Source organism: Sciurus carolinensis, chromosome 12 (genome assembly GCF_902686445.1).
Source record: "Sciurus carolinensis chromosome 12, mSciCar1.2, whole genome shotgun sequence".
In the NCBI taxonomy this organism is placed as follows: Eukaryota; Metazoa; Chordata; class Mammalia; order Rodentia; family Sciuridae; genus Sciurus; species Sciurus carolinensis.
In genome coordinates, this window is record NC_062224.1 from 101,066,724 (window position 1) to 101,087,623 (window position 20,900).

The 20,900-nt window shown below is 35.9% G+C and overlaps 1 protein-coding gene across 1 annotated transcript in view; it reads right to left on the reverse strand.

The window, feature by feature from the left end:
* The window catches only part of Swt1 (SWT1 RNA endoribonuclease homolog), a 94,888-nt gene that overhangs the window by 16,633 nt on the left and 57,355 nt on the right, over positions 1–20,900 (reverse strand). Inside the window, exon 16 of the mRNA XM_047520035.1 lies at positions 16,135–16,266. Within this exon, the coding sequence (XP_047375991.1) occupies positions 16,135–16,266 (132 nt within the window). The remainder of the gene's footprint in view (positions 1–16,134; positions 16,267–20,900) is intronic.

Below are 20,900 nucleotides of genomic sequence, written 5' to 3' on the forward strand. Positions count from 1 at the left end.
ATCAGCCCCTGGGGGGAACTGAGATATGTTTCTGAAAATGGCAATTTTTATTTATGATATATCCACACTTATCTTTTCAAATAATTCAGAATAATAAATACATATTAAATTCACACTATTTGCTCAAATGCACATTACAGTGAATGCTGTGGAACATAAAAGAAAACTATAAGACATGTTCCCTATCTTCAAGTTCTTCATCATCTTAAATTTTCACTCTAGAATGAGTTTTGGGGAACACATATCTGACTCAAGGTTTGATTTGCAGCTCAGAGATGATGTATAAATCAAGACTGACCTGAACACACTTACGTTCCCTTTATAACAGCATCAATAATAATATAAGGATTTACTGAATACTCAAGTTTGACTTTACACGTATTATCCACAAACCTGAATTTAGGTTGTGACCTGATCAAGTTACCTACTTTTCTGCACTCTGGCTCGCCAGTTGTGAAACAGGGATACAGTACAGTAGTATTTACTTCAGAAGGATACTGTGTAAACTAAATAAGGTATCTAGAGTGTTCAATACCTGCACAGAGTACAAGTACAATAAATACTAGCTGTTATGCTAGCTAGTCTTCAGAAGTGGAAACCAGGGTCAGAGTTCTTAAGACATTTACCAAGATCACACAGTGAATGGAACTCATGCTTTGCCTACTAACAGAGTAACAGTCACCATCTGCTTGCCTTCAAGCAGTTTTACAAAATCAAACATAAAAGCCCCTCGGTAAAATATTAATTTTACACATAAGCAAAACCCCTTTTAATTTTCCTCTTATCAATGATTTTGGCAATTACACTGTGTTCAAAGAATTTTTAATCTTTGTTGCCGATCACTCTTTCTCAAAACCATGAAGCAAGTTGGTAATAGAACCAACACTCATTAGAAGTACTGATTCTCAGTCACTTGGGCACTCAACAGTGTTGTATTTACCGTGAGCAATTAACATCAAGTAAGCAATGTTTAAATTTGCATTTTAAAATTTTCATTTCTGCCGGGAGTGGTGGTGCACACCTGTAATCCCAGGGGCTCAAGAGGCACAGGCAAGAGGATCTCGAGTTCAAACTCAGCCTCAGCAAAAGTGAGCCCTAAGCAACTCAGTGACACCCTGCCTCAATAAAATACAAAATAAGGCTGGGGACTGTGGCTCAATGGTTGAGTGTCCCTGAGTTCGATCCCCAGTGCTGCCCTCCCTGCCAAAAAAAATTTCATTTCTACATCACTCAACAAATACCAATGTATCTTTTTAAAAAAATTTTAAAGGTTATGCCATTTAAAATTTCAGAGACTAAATTTAGAAGACTAACCTGATAAAATTTTAAAATAATACATTAAAGTACACTAAAATTTTAAGTAGAATTTTTAAAATTAAAATAAACCTTTTTTTGCCTATTTAGGAAAAATAAAGCAGCAGATTCAGGAGTAGGAAAAGAATATTCAAGTTTGATATTTCAATCTAGAATTTCAAAGGCAGAGAGAACATGTTTTTGGATATATATAACTCATAACTCACATACCACAGAACTGAATAAATTGTAGTCCCTTCTGGCAAGACAAACTTTTACATTACTATAATATTTAAAATAGTTTTTCAGAGTTGTGAAAAAAATTAAAGATAACTTTAAAAAGTAATTGCATGAAGTGAAATGTCTGTTTATAGCATTATATTAGAAACATTTTTATATTTTCTATAGTAAGAACTAAGTCAAGGTTGAAATACTACTGTTAACCATTACCATATCATTATTGAGCATAATGTATTATGTATAAATCAAGTACCAGGGACAAATGCTATCTTCTTTAATCTCTGCAATTTAATATAGCAACTGTTAAAAACTTCATTTTATATAGAAAACAAACACAAAAAGGTTAATTCATTATCTAGGAGACAGAGCTGGTAAATGAATGGAACTGGGATTCAGCTTTGGAGGACTCTGGCCCTCTAAGTTCTGTTCACATTCATATAGTGACATGCAGGACAATACATATGAAAATGAGTTTCTAGTGATGAATATGAGTTGTATTGGGGGAACTGGATGAAAATTTATCAACTCAACAATGAAAAAGCCACTTGCTGGGGGGAAATACATAGAGAGTACCTTTTTCCTTTTGGTTATTACAACTACAAATAAAATCCTAAGTTTTCTGTGGTTAATTTGGTGAAATCTGTTATGCAAATGATGGGAGAGATCTATCAGCCTAAAAAAAGGAAAACTACATATGATAGTAAACGATAAAAAGAAAAAATATAAATGATTTAAACAAAATATTAAAATTTTGTCTTTGTTTTCCCTTCAGAGACACAGAAATCTGTAAGTTGGCTGTACTTATCACATCTAGTTATTAAACATAGTTTGGTTGTTTAGAAAAAATTCATAATTAATATTTTTATCTATTCAAAATACTGAGAATCTTCTTAAGTTGCTAATAGGGGAATAAGAGTTTATAGGTAATTTAAATGTTTGAGATTTAATCATAAAAGAAATTCTATAGAAAAAAATAAAGGAACAAACTATGCTTTATATATGTTTTAAACATAAATATACATACAATTAAAATATACTAATCAACTAATAAAAATAAAAAGGGTTGGGGATGTGGCTCAGAGGTAAAGCACCTAGGGATTCAATCCCCAGCACTTCCTCCCACTCCCGAAAAAGAAAAGGAATATATTGATAAATAACGCAGCTTTGTTTAATTCTGCAAAAGGATTAAAAGTACTACTCTTCACTAACTCTGTCCTTTATAACAGGTCTTTCCTTTCCTGTATATTCTCTCTCTCTCTCTCTCTTTTTTTTTGTTCCTGGAATTAAACCCAGAGTGCTTTACCTTTACCACTAAGCTACATCCCTAGTCCTTATTATTTTCTATTTTTAAACAGGGTCTCACTGAATTGCTGAGCATCTCACTAAATTGCTGAGGCTGGCCTCAAACTTGCGATCCTCCTGCCTCAGCCTCCCAAGTCACTGGGATCATAGGTGTGCACCCTGCTCCCAGAAGCACTTCTATTGAATATTCCACATTAGCATTTAAACATACCAATGAGGTTATGATCATAGTTTCATGGTGAAGAGTGCATGGCAGAACAACCTGCTTACCTCAGGGCCAAAATGTGGAAGAGAGAAAGAGGAAGGGGCTGAAATCGCACTGTCCCTTTTCAAGGTCATGTGCCCAATGACCAGAAGACCTCCCACCAGGCCCCACCTCTTAAAGGCTTCGCATCTTCCCAGTAGCATGACAATGTTAAAAATCATTTTGTTTTGGAACCCAACCCTTCCTGACATTTGGGATGCCAGTCTCCTGAACTTTTCCTCCCACTCACCTTTATTCTCCTTTCACAGGCTGGCATATTAAACGGGGCTAATCGACCTACACCACGTAGCCATTAACCAGTAAAACAGAGACAGGAGCACCTTAGCACTGTTCAGAGGGAAACTTTTGGGCTCTTCTCATTCTGTGGCTGCTGTATGCTATGCTCCCCACTTCTTTCTAGGGTCTTCTAGATTTCCTCCTTGTGTTTTTACCTCAAATTTCTGGCACAGCTCTCACTCCTTGAGCTTATGATTATTTTCTGTATCTTAAGCATTCTTTTGATTTCACCTGAGCAACCATGTACACCCATCCTCTGAAACAAATAACCACTGTTTTCCTTTCTCTTTCCCTCCCTCCCCCCTCCCCCTGCTCTTTAATTTTTTTCCTTTAAGACAGGGTCTCACTAAATTGCCCAGGCTGGCTTCGAATTTGTGATCCTTCTGCCTCTGCTTCCCAAGTAGCTGGATTACAGGCGTGCACCACTGCTGAATATAACTAAATTTGAAGTCATTTTTAAGTTATAAAGTTCAGTGTATTTAAAGATGGGTTCTCTACAATCAGACCACAGTTTCAATAATCATTTTGCCAAATATAAACTGTGTAAACTTCAGCAATGACATTCATGTATGATAAATCGATAGAGTAATCCTATAAATCACATAAGATATAGGTAAAGAGCTTAGCACAGTGTCTGAAATACACTAAGCACTTAATAAATGTTACCTAATATTAAACTGTTACTATTAGTTAGTAGTATTAGATTCAAAGTAACATGCTGGGGATATACCAAGGATATATGATATTGACCTTGCCCTCATGGAATTAAGAATTTAAGAGCAGAGATCAAAAGTTCCCAAGTGCCAGGCACAGTGGCACATGTCTGTAATCCCAGCAGCTCGTGAGGTTGAGTCAGCAGGACTGCCAAGTTCAAAGCCTGCTTTGTCAACTTAGTGATGCCCTAAGCAACTTGGTGAGACCCTGTCTTTAACTAAAATACAAAAAAAGGGCTGGGGATGTGGCTCAGTGGTTAAGTGTTCAATCCCTGGTACCAAAAAAAAAGATTTGCAAAGAAACTTAAAGATTTGATATAAATTGTAGCAGAATTGTAGAGTTACTACCATGAGGACTAAAAAGGAGAGAGAGAATACAGAATGAAAAGAGGTCTTTGGACTCCCTACCTTTTTCAGATAGAAAGCAGGTTCTTTCTGTTCCAGTTTACTTTTCTTATGGAAAAATTCAGAGGCCAAAACCAAGAGCCCGGACAACAGAGGCAAGAGCAGCAGTAAAGAATTCCCAGGCAGTTAAGACTGAGCCCTGATCAAGTGAGTGGTAACAAGTATAAAGCTCGAATTTGTGATCGAATTTGTGGCAGGTTTTAGAACTGCTAGGCATCTCGCATACCTCTTGTCTCTCCCTTCTGTGAATATGTTTATACAAGTTATCCTATGCTTGTCCTTATAGTATACCCTGGGGTACGGGGGACCCTGACTAGTTCATGGAAGTTCAGATCTAAAGGAATGATACCCAAGGAGCTGTGCCTAAGCAGCACGCCTAAGGAGCCTCAACTCAACTATACCTGGACCTGATTTGAATTATGAGATCCTGGACTTAAAGCTAATGCCATAATGGGATAAGACTTGGGGGTCCTAGGAAGAGAGGATGATTCTGTTTTCTAAGTGGGAGGGATATAAACCATTATGGGCAGATAGTGTCAGCATACGTATTCCAGGACGGCCACACGACCAGACCTCTCATCCCCCGTGTTCTTACAGCTTAGCACTGACATTCCTCCTACCAATAGGCAGCCCCTAAATCTAGGCACATCTCTGACGACAGGGAAAAGAAGCTATATGATTTCTAAGAAATGTCATAAAGGGCAATACAGTGTCCACCTGGGATTCCGGGTTTCTCTTAGAAATCAGTGTTTTGCCTGCACATGAGTCATGGAGAGGCCACGTGTGGGTGTTCCACCCCACAGCCAGCTGCAGCCAACCTTAGAAATGTCCCCAGACACTGTCTGAGTGCAGGACCCAGAGCGCTCAACTGAGAGCTGCTCGGATGAGGCTGGCAAACCCCAGAACCACTGAAGAAAATAATGAGTTGAATGCTGTTGTTTTACGCCAGTAAGTTTTGGGGTGATTTGTTATACAGCAACAGATAACCAGAACATAAGGGCAGGAGCAAGGGAAATCGACCGGCTAGATAAAACATGAAGCAGGCAACTTTGTAGCTAACCTTTAGACTGATTCAGCACAAAGAACTGCTGAACTGCTTTTGTCTGTTTTTGTTTTGTTTTTTTGCTTAGTCATATATTCATTCGCTTTTTGGTGAAGATTCCTTTTATGAAAGTTCTACTATGCCTAGTTTAGTAGAAAGAAAAAAGATCAGTATCTCCATTGGTGGCATACAGGTATGACAGTGATAGAAATCAGTCACCCTAGAACAACAACAACAAAAAAACACAACTGAAGAGGAATACAGAAATCAATATTGAATAGGTATATAAACAAAGGTCTCTTAACACAGAAGTAAGTAGAATGCATAACTAGATTTCTGAACACGGAATTCTATCTAAACTAATTTTCAACATAAAGTAGAAAATGCATGATATTAAAAATATGCAGATCCATATAAAATAAAATCGCATCTCTGATACTTCTCTAAAAATTCATGTATTTATGAAAAATTTAGTTCCTTTCTAATGTTACTGAGAATAGTTGGGAGTTTCCTTTCTTTTGTTTTGTTTAAGGACATGGTTACTTACACATTTGGCTCTACCCTTAAATTTGTAAAAAAAGAAAAAAAAGGGGGGGATAATGAATAATGACAACAGCTGAATTATGAATAGAACACAATGAATTGAAGAGTCCCTTTGCTTTTACATTTGAAATATTTTATAAGGTCACATCTACTTCTCTTACTTGCTTATGACTAATTCCAAGCAATCTGATGGAACTGTTTTGACTTTTTAAAAATAACTACAGTAATCATATAATACGCTCCTAAGGTACAGAAGGAATCCTAACCAGGCACCAGACACACTGAAAACTTCCAAAAAAGTTCTTCTCTTAAATTGATGCAAAAGAGCCTGAAATAACTCTTGATAGGCAAAGAAAGAAGAGGTCTAAAACAAAGTACCAATACCAACTCATATTATACCAGCAAATAAAAGACTAGTCATTTTTTTAGGGGAAAACAATTAAAACTTCCGGAAGCAAGTTATCATACAAAATTTAGTTCTATGACTGGAACATTCTGTTTTTAGTTAGTAGTAGAATTTGTTTAAATCCAAATGAAAGCGGATCTAGAATTCTCATGTATTTCTAAAACAGCAGAAGCAGATTAACTGAAGCAGGGTGGAGGTCTGGCCCAAGGCACTTTCTTTATGCTTTCCTCCACACCATCTTGAACACCCAGATGCTTCTGCAGAACCTGAACTGAAATTTTCCACATATCACGTTCCAATAAAGGAAGATTTTCCTTATATTTGGGTAGCTTCATCTTCATAACATAATGAATAAATATGAATCTTACTAAGAAATACCTCTCAGTATAAAAAAAAAGTAAGTTTCAATGCAAAATATGAACAAGTAGAAGTAAGTATAGAGGAAGCCTAGCAGTATAAGCAGCCCACTTGGGCAGTTACACACCCCACCATCCACCTCTAATATTTCAAACTGCTCTGACTCCGCCTTCCTATCACCTGTCTTCCTCCTTTCAGCATCCCCTCTCAACTCCTGCCTTTACTTTGTTCCATACGTCAGACAGCCTCAGGCCACATATGGAAAAGAATCCGGAGTATGGGTGGGAGTTCATCAGCGGGGAGAGCTGGAGAGCTGTGGCATTATTTATTGGCTTTCAAGGCACTATAGTTTATGTATGTCTGTTGGTTGGCTTACAGATTATATTATTTATCCAATTAATCATCATAAAATAGGTACTGGTTTCAAAGACTCCAGCAAAGTTTTTACACATATTTAACATTTATACCTTTTAATTACAGTATCTAGTTCATTTACATTTAAATTAATTACTGATATTGTTGGGGGGGGAAAGGGCTTCATTTCAAATTCAATGATTCAGTCTTCAACTTAACCACCATAAAGGCAAGTTTTGTGTACAAATGTTGGCATTGTTTGAAACCACAGATAATCGTAAAATCGTTCATTAACAAAATTATTTAAAAATTAGTACCTAAATGAAGATATATTCATATTTCACAGTATTCTGCAGTCATTAAAGATTATGTATTGGGGAAAAAAAAAAAAGATTCCAGCAAGGAACCTAAGGACTGAAGGTGATAATAATGCAACCATATGCAATCAACAAGAAATGGCAATGCTGACACCACTATTTTAAGTTTGAGCATTTATTAGACACATCAGAAGGTAAAGCAGTATGATCTTAGAAAATCTTCCAAAAACTACACGCCCCCCGCCAAATATGAACATAATTAAAATATAGAAATTAAAGGATGTGATATTAATCACTGTAAATCTCCTTCTGGCCATTTCTCCAATTATAATGGCATTTTACATCTTAGGGATGAGCATAACTAAGACCTAGAATCTATGAATCCCCTAGAAAGTTTGTGTTTCACTTTTTCTAGGATGCAGGCAGGATGACAAAGGGAGGAAGTCCCTCTGGAGAAGTCTGTCTAATACACTCTTTATACCACCTCGCATCCCAACAGTGTACAGAAGAGCTTACATTTTTAAGTGATATTATCAAAAGGGTTTAAATAAAATCTGTATAAATTACTGCTATTAATAAAAATATAATTTTCATTATTTATTTGTCTTACTTTGACAATTAAGTGGGGGAAAACATAGTCATGTGATGTAAAATTCATAAATTGCATAAATTAAAAACATTAATAGCCTAGTTTAATGTTACAGAAAAGAAAGAGTAATCAGAAAATTTAATTTATAGTTCCAGTTACATTCTTGTCAATGGTAAGTATACACTAATTCTAAAAGGTTTACTTTGCCTTGTTTACAAGGATTAGCACACCAAAATGTTAGAAAATTCCAGATTTCTGATATACAATAAATGATTCCACATAGAGTGTCTTCTACAGGAAAGACGCTGTCCTGAGCTGGACTTCAACCTTTGCATATTATTAGAAACACCCTTCAGGGCACTGATTGCATTACTTCTTGCTACGGGCAGCTGGCTAGCCCCACGGCAGTGCTAAGTTCTTCAGAGGCACAAGAGAATATTTCTCAAAATAGATGAAACTAATCCTTGAGTACAGGGCGCACTCTAACTTTAAACCTTGTCTACTCTGTAAGAAGGAATGGCACTGATCATCAGGCTTTCTACCATATAATTACTGTATTCTGGCTATCAAATTTAGAATTGTTATGATCACCCTTATTCAGAAACTCTATCTGATCTCCCACCTACCCCCATTCAATTATTTTACTAGTGTTTGAACTCCACTATTTATTCATTTATTCCATCTGCTTCATTAACAAATGTGGTTTTAGCATTTCCTAAAATAAGACTTAATGGCACAGGCATTTATCAATGTCTTTTTCTTACTCTTTACCCTTTCCTATCTTCTATTCCTCTCTGCTGTACCTCTTTTAAAATCTACACTATCAAATGTTATAATGTATACCATCAGCAGTTTTCAGTCCTAAAAGCAGCAGCCCTCCATCAGAGAGACTACGAAACATTCAATCCATAAATGTGTACTGTCGACTACGTGTCCTTGCAAGTGCAAGGTTCTAGAAATAGAAAAGATCATTTCTGTTCTAGAGACAGTCAAAATCTTAGTTGATTATTAAATAAATTATAAAAGTAAAATTGTATACAAAATGGTGGCATGGAAGGTGAAGCAATGGTCTTTTCACTTATAAATAATAGGTCAGATTATATTCTCTTACAAAGCAACTGATATACTTGGTGATGCAAAGGGCAAGGGATATATGGAAATCTGACGAAGAGGTACAGCAATAGCTGAGAATTGTGAAAACCCCAGCTAAAGTACGGCAGGGTGGGGTCTAATTATCAAGGGGGTAGAAAGGCCAAGGCTTAAAGAAAGCATGTCCTATTCAAATGGATAAACCCCTGCACTGATAAAAGAAATATTTTTATCAGTGGTTGAACCGCTTGCATACAGCAGTGAGTTCAGATACTGAAAAGTCACTTCTAAATCTCAACGGTTTAAGTTTTAAGGTCTTTATTGTCTATCCACTACCATGTCTCTAATAAAACCTTGTTTCAAGTACTAGTCTAAACTAAAGAAGTAGGGCTATCTTTGTGTCAACTGAAGACTGGACTTTTCTAAACAATCTTTCCTAAACAACCTTTTCTAAAAGCTCAAAACAGGGTAAAAAGTTCAAGAGGCTAATTTAATATTCTTTCAAATGCGAACTCCAACATCTTTGAAGCACCTAAATCATCAGTGGTTTTCACAATCATAGGACTCCTTTTACAGGAACCATGTACATGGTCTGTTCTTATGTTAAAACTGGGCAAGACATAGGCTGGGATTGCAGTTCAGTGGCAGAGCACTTCAGTAGCATGTGTGAGACACTGGGTTTGATCCTCAAAGGCATTCTGTCCAACTACAAAAAAATTTTTTTAAGTAAAATTGGGCAAGACATGTGCAAGACCCTGGGTTTGATCCTCAGCAAAACACATACACGAACACACACACACAAAAGGGGGAGGGGAGCAAGAGATTAATAGAAAATGTATTTTAGAGACTTAAAAAAAAAAAAACCAGAAAATACATGTAAATCATAGAAAACAGAATACATGTAAATCATACACACACACAAACTGAAAAAACTTCATGACTAAAATTGTTTCAGGAAAACAGTTCTATAAAGTATTTCAAACCAAAGCCACAAGAATGTGAAAGCAGTTATTACAGAGTAAAAGAAAAAAAAAAAAAAAAAAGTCCTCTTCCTTTCCTAAAACCAAGCAGTTTCATTTTCCAAAATTATTCTGTGATCAGTTCCATGCGATATATGATCATGTATGTACCAGTCCCTACTCCAAATGTACTAGTCAGTACTCCATTTATTGCAACATTTAAATATTATCAAATAAAATGATGAGGAAAATGTTACCTAAACTTAAGAGAGATGCCTTCATATAAAATTATCCCCTCAAAATGCATCACACTAAATTTTAAAAAGTGCTAAGTTATTTATAATAGTAATTCCCTCTCCCTCTTCCCTAGCCTGCATATAAGAAATGTAAAACTAAGAAAACATTATTTTAAACACTTCATCTAAAGCTACTTGAGTTAGACATCTAAGAGTTTGTAAAACTGACACAAATGCAGTTTTATAGATTAAACCAAATATACTCAGGCATGATATATACTTATGTTTTTGATCCAAAATGCTGATTTTTAAAATAATTTCAACCTTAAAAAGGTAAAACGAAACACATTACAGAAACCTAGGTAGGTTGCAATTTCCCACCCTTACCCTTTCTTCTTCCCTTAGCCTCTAAACTAGAAAACTCATCATCTCTTCATAGACATAAAAGCACACCTAAAACGCTTTCATTGTTGCTTTGAGTAACAGCTTTCAAGTTAAAGCTGCACATATTTATAGTGTTTCTCAGAGGTGGATTAAAAGACCTCTTTTGTTAATTTTGAAAGTTGCCAGTTTAAGCACAAAACACATACAGGCATTAAATGTTTTGGATCAATGCACAAGTTGCAGACCTTCCTTATTTTTAGAATCTGTGATTCAATTCTCCAATTAATTTTTTGTTTTGTTCCAAATGAAACTTTACCATCTTTATATACAAAGCAAAAGGCTTTTATGGTTTTAAGAGTAACTTGATCAATCTAGACATAAGCTTATTAAAATATAAATTGAGAATAAACAGCACTGACCTAAAAAATAAATCTTAAAATACTTTTCATTTACATAGGGGAAAAAAAAAACCTGGTTTACATTGCCTGACAATATTCTTTGGTGTTTAATTAGATAAGGAAACCATTAACAAAAGTACTCAAATTAATCCTCTGTAAAAGGAAAAATGAAATGGAAGCAATTTCTAAACCAACAATTAAGCTAATTAAGTTTCCTCTCCCACCCAAAAATATTTAGGAAGCAGAGGAATTAGCAATATTTCTACCCTTTTTCAAACTTTAAAAATGAGGTTTACTGTTCCCAACTCTATAAGTAACTATATAGACAATTGTTCCATCAGTATTTTCAATGTTACCACAATCATGTTTATAGTTTTATTTAAACGGAAATACACATTATAAACATTTCAAATTAAACATACCAGCTAAGGGGAAAAATAAGACTAATACCTATAAATATAGTTTAAAAAGTATTTTCACATACATCATCTCATATATTCTTCTAAAGAAGGCATCAGGAAGGCATTAAAGAGAGAAGAACTAGGGGCTGGGGTGCTGGCTCAGTAGTAGAGCACTTGCCTGGCATGTGTGAGGCACTGGGTTCAATTCTCAACATCGTATAAATGAGTCAATAAAATAAAGGTCCATCAACAATTAATTAAAAAATATTTTTTAAAAAGGGAAAAACTATGGCTTTAACAGGGTAGATGATATGCCCAAAGTCAGATACAAAGGGATAAATCTGAACTGGAACCTGCCGGGATTTAGATATGAGGTGTCTACCGAAAGCTCATGTGAGACATACAGAAAGGATGATGAGAGTTGTAACCCAATCAGTGAATTAATCTCTTGATAGGGATTAACTGGGTGTAACCAAAGGTAGGTAGGTTGTGGTTGGAAGTGGTAGGTCACTGGGGATGTGCCTTTGGGACTTCTATTTTGTCTCTGGTGAGCAGAGCTTTCCCCTTATTTCCTGGTTGCCATCTCCTGAGCTGCTTTCCTCTCCACACCCTTCTGCCATGATATCCTGCCTCATCTTGGACTCAGAACAATGGAGCTGGCCATCAATGGACTGAGACTTCTGAAAACTGTGAGTGCCAAATAAATTTTTCCTCCTCTAAAAGTGTTCTTGTCAGGTCTTTTGGTCGCAGTGGCAAAAAAGCTAAAACAAACCCCAAGCTCTTAGTTTACCAAATACATTTTCACTCACTTCTTTAACTGAAGAACCTGCTTATTAATTTGCTTTTTCACTGAGTCCCAGTGTAATACCATATACGATCTACTATTTTTAAGATCGAAGGAAATACAATTGGCATATATTCTCTGAGCATGTATCTTAAAACCAAATGAATCTATGCCATTTTAATAAGCATAAAAATGCTAATGAATTCAGTTATTACAAACTTATAGGTGCTTTTCAATGTTTCAAATTTTAAATACACCCACATTTAGCCAAAATAAATTTTTTGAATTGAGCTTATTTTCATTTAATATGATTCTGTTTCCTGAAAGATTTAAAAACCACATATACTTGGTAAAATAATTATCAACTTCTATTATTTTTTCATTTACATGCCTACTGTCTGAAGGGTTAAAAAAAAAAAACTAATTTTAGTACTTTCCTTTTGATTAACGAGTCAGTGAGATGAGCAAATTTTCTCATTCACAACGCTCCCTGCTGGTAGTTCTGGAGAAAACAAGTTATGATGTAACAGCTACTCTAAATGTGGTCCCTCACCACCTGCATACAAATCTCCTCACTCCTCCTACTCCACCCCCAGAAGGTTTGTTAAAAATACAACTTCCTTGATATACAAAATATCTGCAGGTATTTTTAGAGTAAGACATAGAACTCTGCATTTTTGACATGGTCCTATACAATGTGAGAACTCACTTGTTTGGTTATAAATACCAACAACTTAATGTCAAAGCACAATAATCCTGTAATGCTCCAGGAAGATGTTGTTATGCCTATTCTATAGATGAAAGCTGAGGCTCAAGACAGCTTTAATAATTTATCCCAGGCCACATGTTAAAATGTAGCCAAACCATCAAGGTTACTTACCCCGGGGTTATGTATCCATATGAGGAAAGAATAACATTGTATTAGCCTTAAAATTCATGTAATTCTTTTCAATACAGCTTATGTAAGTACACACTACACCTTCTCAATCCTGGTTCCCCAAGCATCACTTAGGGAGATGGCAGAAATGCCTATGCCGAGGTCTACTCTTGAGATTCAGATTTAATACTCGTAAAGGAGGGCCCAACAACTATTATTTAAACAAAACAAAACACCAAACTCCCAGGTGATCATAATCTGCCACCAGGGCTGAAAACCACCTAGACTAGTAATGCTTTTAAGTGTGTACAGAATCACTTGGAGTACACACACCTGGAGGACACCCTAGTACCCATGCCTAGAGTTTCTGATTCAGTACACCTGAGAGGGCTAGAGAACCTGTTATTTTAATAAAACTACAGGAGAGACCACTTTGAGAACCAATGGATAACCATATTGGATAGTGGTTCTCAATCATGCCAATACATTAGAGTCACCTGGAGAAATTTTAAAAATCTTGTTACCCAGGCACACCTCAGACCAGTTACATCAGAATCCCTGGGATGAAGGACACAAAGATCAATGTTTTAAAAATTCTAAAATTGAAGGGCACGGGTGATTGGGTTGTACTCAGTGGTAGGGTGCTTGCCTAGTATGTGCAAGGCCTTGGGTTCAATCCCCAGTACTGCAATTAATCAATCAATAAAACTGAAAGAGTTTACCGATATAGGTTTTACAGTCATTAATATGCAATGCATGTACAGTGATTTTCAAAGAGGGTAGTATAGTATGCAGTATTTCTAAAACTTTTTGGGCCAGAAATCCTTCTGTTATGACATACAATTTCGAGCTCTCAATGTGTGAGAAATACTAGCCTACAGGATAAAGTAGAACTATTCTGCTTGACCTATAAGACATTCTCCTTCAACCTGATTCAGTTTCATCTTTTTTTAAAAACATATTTAAAATTTTTATGTGAATTTTTTTTAGTTGTAGATGGACACAATACCTTATTTTTTATGTATTTATTTTTATGTGGTGATGAGGATCAAACCTAGTGCCTCACACATGCTAGGCAAGTGCTCTGCCACTGAGCCACAACCCCAGCCCGATTCAGCTTCATCTTTTGCCAAACCTTTTCTCCCCTTACAGCATATATCCCTATTGAAATACTACCAGCTCTTGACTGTAGTTAACTACAGAAGTAACCCCTTGTCCATGGTTTCACTTTCCACAGTTTGTTACCCAAGGTCAACTGTGATCCAAAAACACAGTACAAGGACTGGGGTTGTAGCTCAGTGATAAAGTGCTTGCCTAGTAGGTGTGAGGCACTGGGTTTGATCCTCAGTATCACATAAAATAAATAAAAATAAATGTATTGTGTTCATTTACAACTAAAATATTTAAAAACTAAAAAAAAAATTCAGTACAATACAGAATGTATTTTCAGAGTCAGAGTAAGAGACCACATTCACACAACCCTTTATAACACTATATTGTTGCAATTATTTTATTACTAACTAGCACTGTTAATATTTTGCTGTGCCTAATTTGTAAATTAAACATTATGATAACTGTGTATGTATAGGAGAAAATGTAGTACAAGTAGGGTTGTACTGTTTTTGGTTTCAGGAATCCAGTAGGAATCTCAAATGCATGACCTACAAAAGGGACTATTGGATCTGTTTTAATGCAACTGCCTGCATCATTTCTACAAGCTGTTTGGAGTTAGAGGGTGCATCTTATTTATTTTTGATTCCCAGTGCCCAGTATGATGCTAAGGATAGCTGGTATTCCATTAACATTTGTTGAGTGATTGAAGACAAATTTATATCCTTACTTTCTGTAGAAAAGGTGAAGCATGGCTTTTAAGGCAACTTAAAAGTGAACAACCATTTTTGCCCTTCAAAGCAATACTTAACTCCTGCTAGAATCTGTCATATTAGTTCATTAATAACCTAAAGAAGTGACAGGCACAAAGTTCTGATCTTTGATCTTTTTAGTGTGTGTGTGGTACTGAGGATTATACTTAGGGCCTTGCACATGCTAGGCAAATTCTCTACTACTCAACTACATTCTTATCCTTTTTTCTTTTGAGACAGGGTCTCCTTAGTTGCCCTGGCTGAACTTGCAATCCTCCTGCCACAGTCTCCTGAGCAGTAGGGCTGACAAGTCTGTGCCACCACACCAGGTCTGGCTTTGATCATTTTGCATTCTAAAGCATATCAAATTCAGGTAAAGCAATTTGGGTATATACCAAAAAAACTGAAGAGCTTAGAATCATCTTCTGTTAGTGACACAAAAGAAAGCATTTTGTTTAATGCTTTAAAGATGTTCTAGTCCATCCTACGGTTTTCTACATATTTTCTATATGCATCAGAAATATTTAAAATAATCATGTGTATGTCTCAAAGCATTGGAAAACCATTGGCTTCGCACACTATTTCAGTTTGTATTACTGTCAAACTGTGCTGGAAGAATTTAACCACATTAAAAAATATTAACATTTGTTTTAAAAGTGCAAAAAGCAGCAAAAAAAGCTAAAACATCTTTCTTGTCTACTCAGATTAGCACTCATCAAATTAATGGAATATTTGTGGGAAAAAAGCACAATGATAATTACCTTAATATATTTATTCCATAAGTAATTACTAAGGCCCCCTATGCACCTGGTATTGTTCTAGGACCTAGCTACACAATAAAGAAAAAAAGTTCATCATGAGGCTAAGCATCTGGTACATTTTTTCCTAGGAAGAAAAAATGTGCAAACATTCTGTGGTCCAAACTAAAATCAGGGATTTGCTGCAGTGGAGGAAAAGAGTTGAATCTAAAAGCCATCAGTTTATAAAATAAGCTGAGAACCCAGAAAAAAAGAGAAAAATAATACATACTAATATAGTTTACCTTTGAATGCCTTCAAGAATATCCTTCACAGCTGCCATTAACTTTTGAAGATATATAAATGCTTCCTCAAAAGATGCTATTTTTGAAGTAGTCAGAGTTGAATTTGAGCCCAATCTTTGAAACACATCTATGCTAAAATGAAAAAAGAAGATACTTATGTGCATTTAGTAATTCAAATATTACCATTTGCAGTGTATAAAAATATAATACTACTTGTTAGAAATAAAATATGGTGACCTATGAAAATGTGGGCTGACATTTATGCAAGGAATATAGATCAGACACTATGCAGATCTAATCTAAAGTAACACTGTAAAAACCAGGTGAATAAAGTTTCATACTGAGGCCACAAAATATGAAGAGGCAGTAATATTATCAACCTTTATTAAATCAGTCATCGAGAACATAAGGATACAAAAAAATTAGATATCAAATTACGTAGCTGTTGAAACTGCAAGTTTGTCCTAGTTAAGTTCACTTCTAGAAATTCATCAGTTACTCATAATTAGCCAACAATTAAGTAATACCCTAAATGTCCAACATTATCGTTATATAGTGTTAATTGTAAATCGGTCACTTGATGAAATACCAAACTACTAAGATGATGCTCATGCCATGTATGAAACAGAAAAATAAAAATAAAGAAAACTTACTTAAATAATATAATGACAAGTATTTGGGGTGGGGGGGTACTAGGGCTGTACTCAGGGGCACTCAACCACTGAATCACATCCCCAGCCCTATTTTGTATTTTATTTAGAGACAGGGTCTCACTGAGTTGCTTAGCGCCTACACGATGCTGAAGCTGGCTTTGAACTCACGACCCTCCTGTCTCAGCCTCCTGAGCCACTGGGATTACAGGCATTCGCCACTGTGCCTGGCTTAATAACAATTATTTAAAAAAAAATTAAAACAAACAGGCTGCGTTGGATTACAATGGTGTCCTCCCAAAATTCATACTCACCTAGATCCTGAGAATGTGATTTTATTTGAAATAAGGTCTTTACAGATGTAATTAGTTAATTTAGAATGAGGATTGGATTAGAGGGGGCCCTACCCTCTGAAAAACAAAGGCAGAGCCTGGAGTGAAACCTCTACAAGGCAAGTACTTCTGCCAACTTTTAGAAGACTGGGGAAATGAACAGGATAGATTCTCCCTCAGAACTTCCAGAATTAACCCAGCAGATACTAGGATTCTTGATGCTGGCATCCAGAACAGTGAGCAAATCAATTCTGTTATTCTAAGTCACCCAGTTAGTGGTAATTTGCTATGGCAGCCCTAAAGAAACTAATGTGCCTAAAAATAAAACAGGATGTACATAATAATGTTAATTATGGTAGGCTCTAGCTAGTAACATTTCAGGAAATTTTCTCCCCTACTTTACAGTGTTTTCCAATGTATAACTACAGTAAAATACACATAAAATTCACCATTTTGACCATTGTGTTTTACTTTTAATCTTCATTAATACATATTTTAATTGACTCATAGTAGTTGTACATATTTACAGGATACAGGGTGGCATTTGAATCTATGTAAATAATATGTGATGACCAGATCAGGATAACTGGTATATCTAACACATATTGTTTCTTTTGTGCCTGGAACAACCAAAATCCTCTTTTCTAGCTATTTTGAAATAGTTGTCATCCACCATTGTTAGTCTACTGTGCAAACAGATAATTAGAAACTACTTCTTTTATCCAATTGTCCATCTTGACTATTTTAATGTGTACATTCAGTGGTATTTTATATCTTCATGTTATTGTGCCATCATCAGAATCAAAGTTATAGAATGGTTTCATCACTCTAAAAGGAAATCCTGACTCCACTGAGCAGTTACTCCCCACTGTCTTCTTTCCCCACCAAACCCCAGAATCACTAATCTGCTTTCTGCCTCTATGGATCTGCCTATTCCGGATAGTTTTGTGTGTGTGTGTGTGTGCGCGCACACACATTAAAACAAAAAAATTATACTTATTTTATTTAAAAAATACTTCTTAAAAAATTTTTATACATTTTAAAGCCTCATCAGCCTAGTCATCATAGAAAAATTTTAAAATACAAAAATTTACGAGAATATGCAATGCTCCTTGTCTACCAACTAGAGATGATCACTATTAATATCTATGGGTTCTTCCTTCACCTTTTGTTCTGGGTATACATGGAAATTTGTGTGTGTGTGTGTGTGCGTGTGTCGCGTGCTCGCGCGCACACACACACAAACACACTCTCAAGAGAAAAAGGAGGAAACAAAGTGAGATAGGAGACATCTTCTTAGGAAAGTTATCAATAAACCAAAGATCTACATAATAGATATTCCAAAACCTCCATTACAATTTTTGTACAGAATTATACGGTTTAGGTAAAATGTATCAGGACGTTAAAAGTTCCTTCTCCAGAATCTGTTCTAAATGACAGGATGTGGGAGGAATTAGAAAGAGATGAGGATGAGCCACACCAGTCACAGGATTGGCAGAAACAGCCATTTGTTACTGTTTGTGCTATTACTTTGCTCCTGTCTCTTGAGCTATACCAGCAGGATCTACTGGTTTACCTTTAAAATAAACCCAGCATTTGACCAATTCTTACTACCTTACTACCAAAACTACCCTGGCCCAGGTTATCATCTTCCACTTGGATAATCATAGCAGACACCTAACTAATCTTTCTGCTTCACCTTGTAACTTCACAGTTTGTTCTCAACATGGCAGAGCAATCTTCTTTAGAATATATGCCAGATACTGCCACTTCTTTGTTTAAAATTATGCAGTAGCTTTTACTAGCATTAAAACCTCTAAATTCTTACAATGGCCTACAAGGCCCTACACAATCAGCACACTTCAACACTGCCTACTCTATTCCCTTGCCCCAGTCACACTGGTTTCTTTTCATCTCACTGAACATTCTGGAAAGGATCTTCAAGGTCGTGGTTAACTTCTGTTCCTCTACCTGGAATACTCTTTCTGTAAATAAAGGTTTCTACCTTGACTTTTTCAGTACTCAACACAAATATCACTTATTAAATGTGAGTTTCCTTGACTGTTCTCCAAAACTGTAACTTCCACTCCTCCCTAAACCATGTTACACTATTCATTCCCCATCTCCTTTCCTCTTAAAACAACACTGAGTACCTAAAAGTACAAATAAATGATAAATATACCATTTTCCCTTGGGTCTAGACTCCGCAATGTACTAACTAATGGATTAGTGGTTAGAATTTAGAGTTACTACAATAGAAAATGAATCTTAAGTACGAAGACAAACATACTGAGCATAATAGTTTTTAAATTAATGTACTGTCTAAAAAGATGTTTACCCTAGGTTTCCAGATTTTTTGAATACCTTGCTTATATTTTATTTGTCCACCTCTAAACACTAGAATAGATGGTTTTATAGATAAATATTTTTGTCTGTTTTTTTTCACTAACGTGTATTTTCTTAATACCTATATTGTAGCTGGCATATAAATTGGATACATACTTGCTGAATGGGCTAATGAATGAATATTTTATTCAAATATTCCTCTGGGGTTGCTATTACTGTTGAGAACCTGCTCTAGCATTTTGGGGAGAGGGTACTAGTGATAATCCCAGGAGCACTTTACCACTGAGCTATATCCCTAGTCCTTTATTAAAAAAACTTTTTGAGACAGGGTCTCCCTAAGTTGCTGAATCTGCGCTTCAACTGCAATCCTCCTGTTGCAGCCTCCTGAGTCCCACCTGACTGTTTTAACACTCCTTAAGCCTCATTTAAATGATTCTGGGTTTTGGTCTAGTACAGTAAGTTTGAAACACACACCTCTCTCAATAAACTTATTACCTATCTATACGTCTGTACTTAAATACACACGTGTTCAAAATTATCTAGGCTAAACCTAAAAGCAGAATGGATGACCTAAACGCCAATTCACTTAGAAACTGGCCAAAAGCAATCCTCATGGGCTGGTAAACTGGCAGTCCCTGGATTCCATGACTCACAATAAGTACATAAAATTTGTGGGGGCTGGGGAGATAGCTCAGCTGGTAGAGTGCTTACCTCGTAAGCACAAGGCCCTGAGTTCGATCCCCAGTACCGCAAAAAAAAAAAAAAAAAAAAAAAAAAAAAAAAAAAATTTGTTTGCCAAGTGATTATAGTGGAGGTTAAAAGCAAATGTGAAGATACTGTGTTTGGGGTATGGCTTGCCTAGCAGGCCCTGGGTTCAATCTCCAGCACTGATTAAAAACACAAACAAAATTCCTGTGGAACCATGACTGTTCTGGTAACTGAATCTGTGAAGCCAGAAATGAAAATATACTGTGCTACTTACAATGCACTTCAACCTGAATTTTAATTACTAACAAAGTATATTTCTTTTTAAAAAAAGTTGAGCATAGTGACTTTCAATCATAAAGACTTCACTTTTTCTGAAAAAGTTTGAGTATACCAATTTTTTTAAGAAGGACAGTCAAGCATGCTGGCACACATCTACAATCCTAGTGACTTGGGAGACTGGGGCAGGAGAATCACAAATTCAAAGCCAGCCTCAGCAATTTAGTGAGGTCATAATCAACTGAGCAAGACAATCTCAAAATAAAAAATGAAATGTGCTGGGGATGCAGCACAGTGGTCAGGTGCCCTGGGTTCAATCCCTACTGCCAAAACTAAATAATTAGGATCAAAGGAGCAATACACTAACACAATTGTAAAAGTTATTTATTATGCACAAAATCTAACCCTTTTAAAAATAAGATAGGATAGTCAGTGTTTTATTTTTACCTTTGTT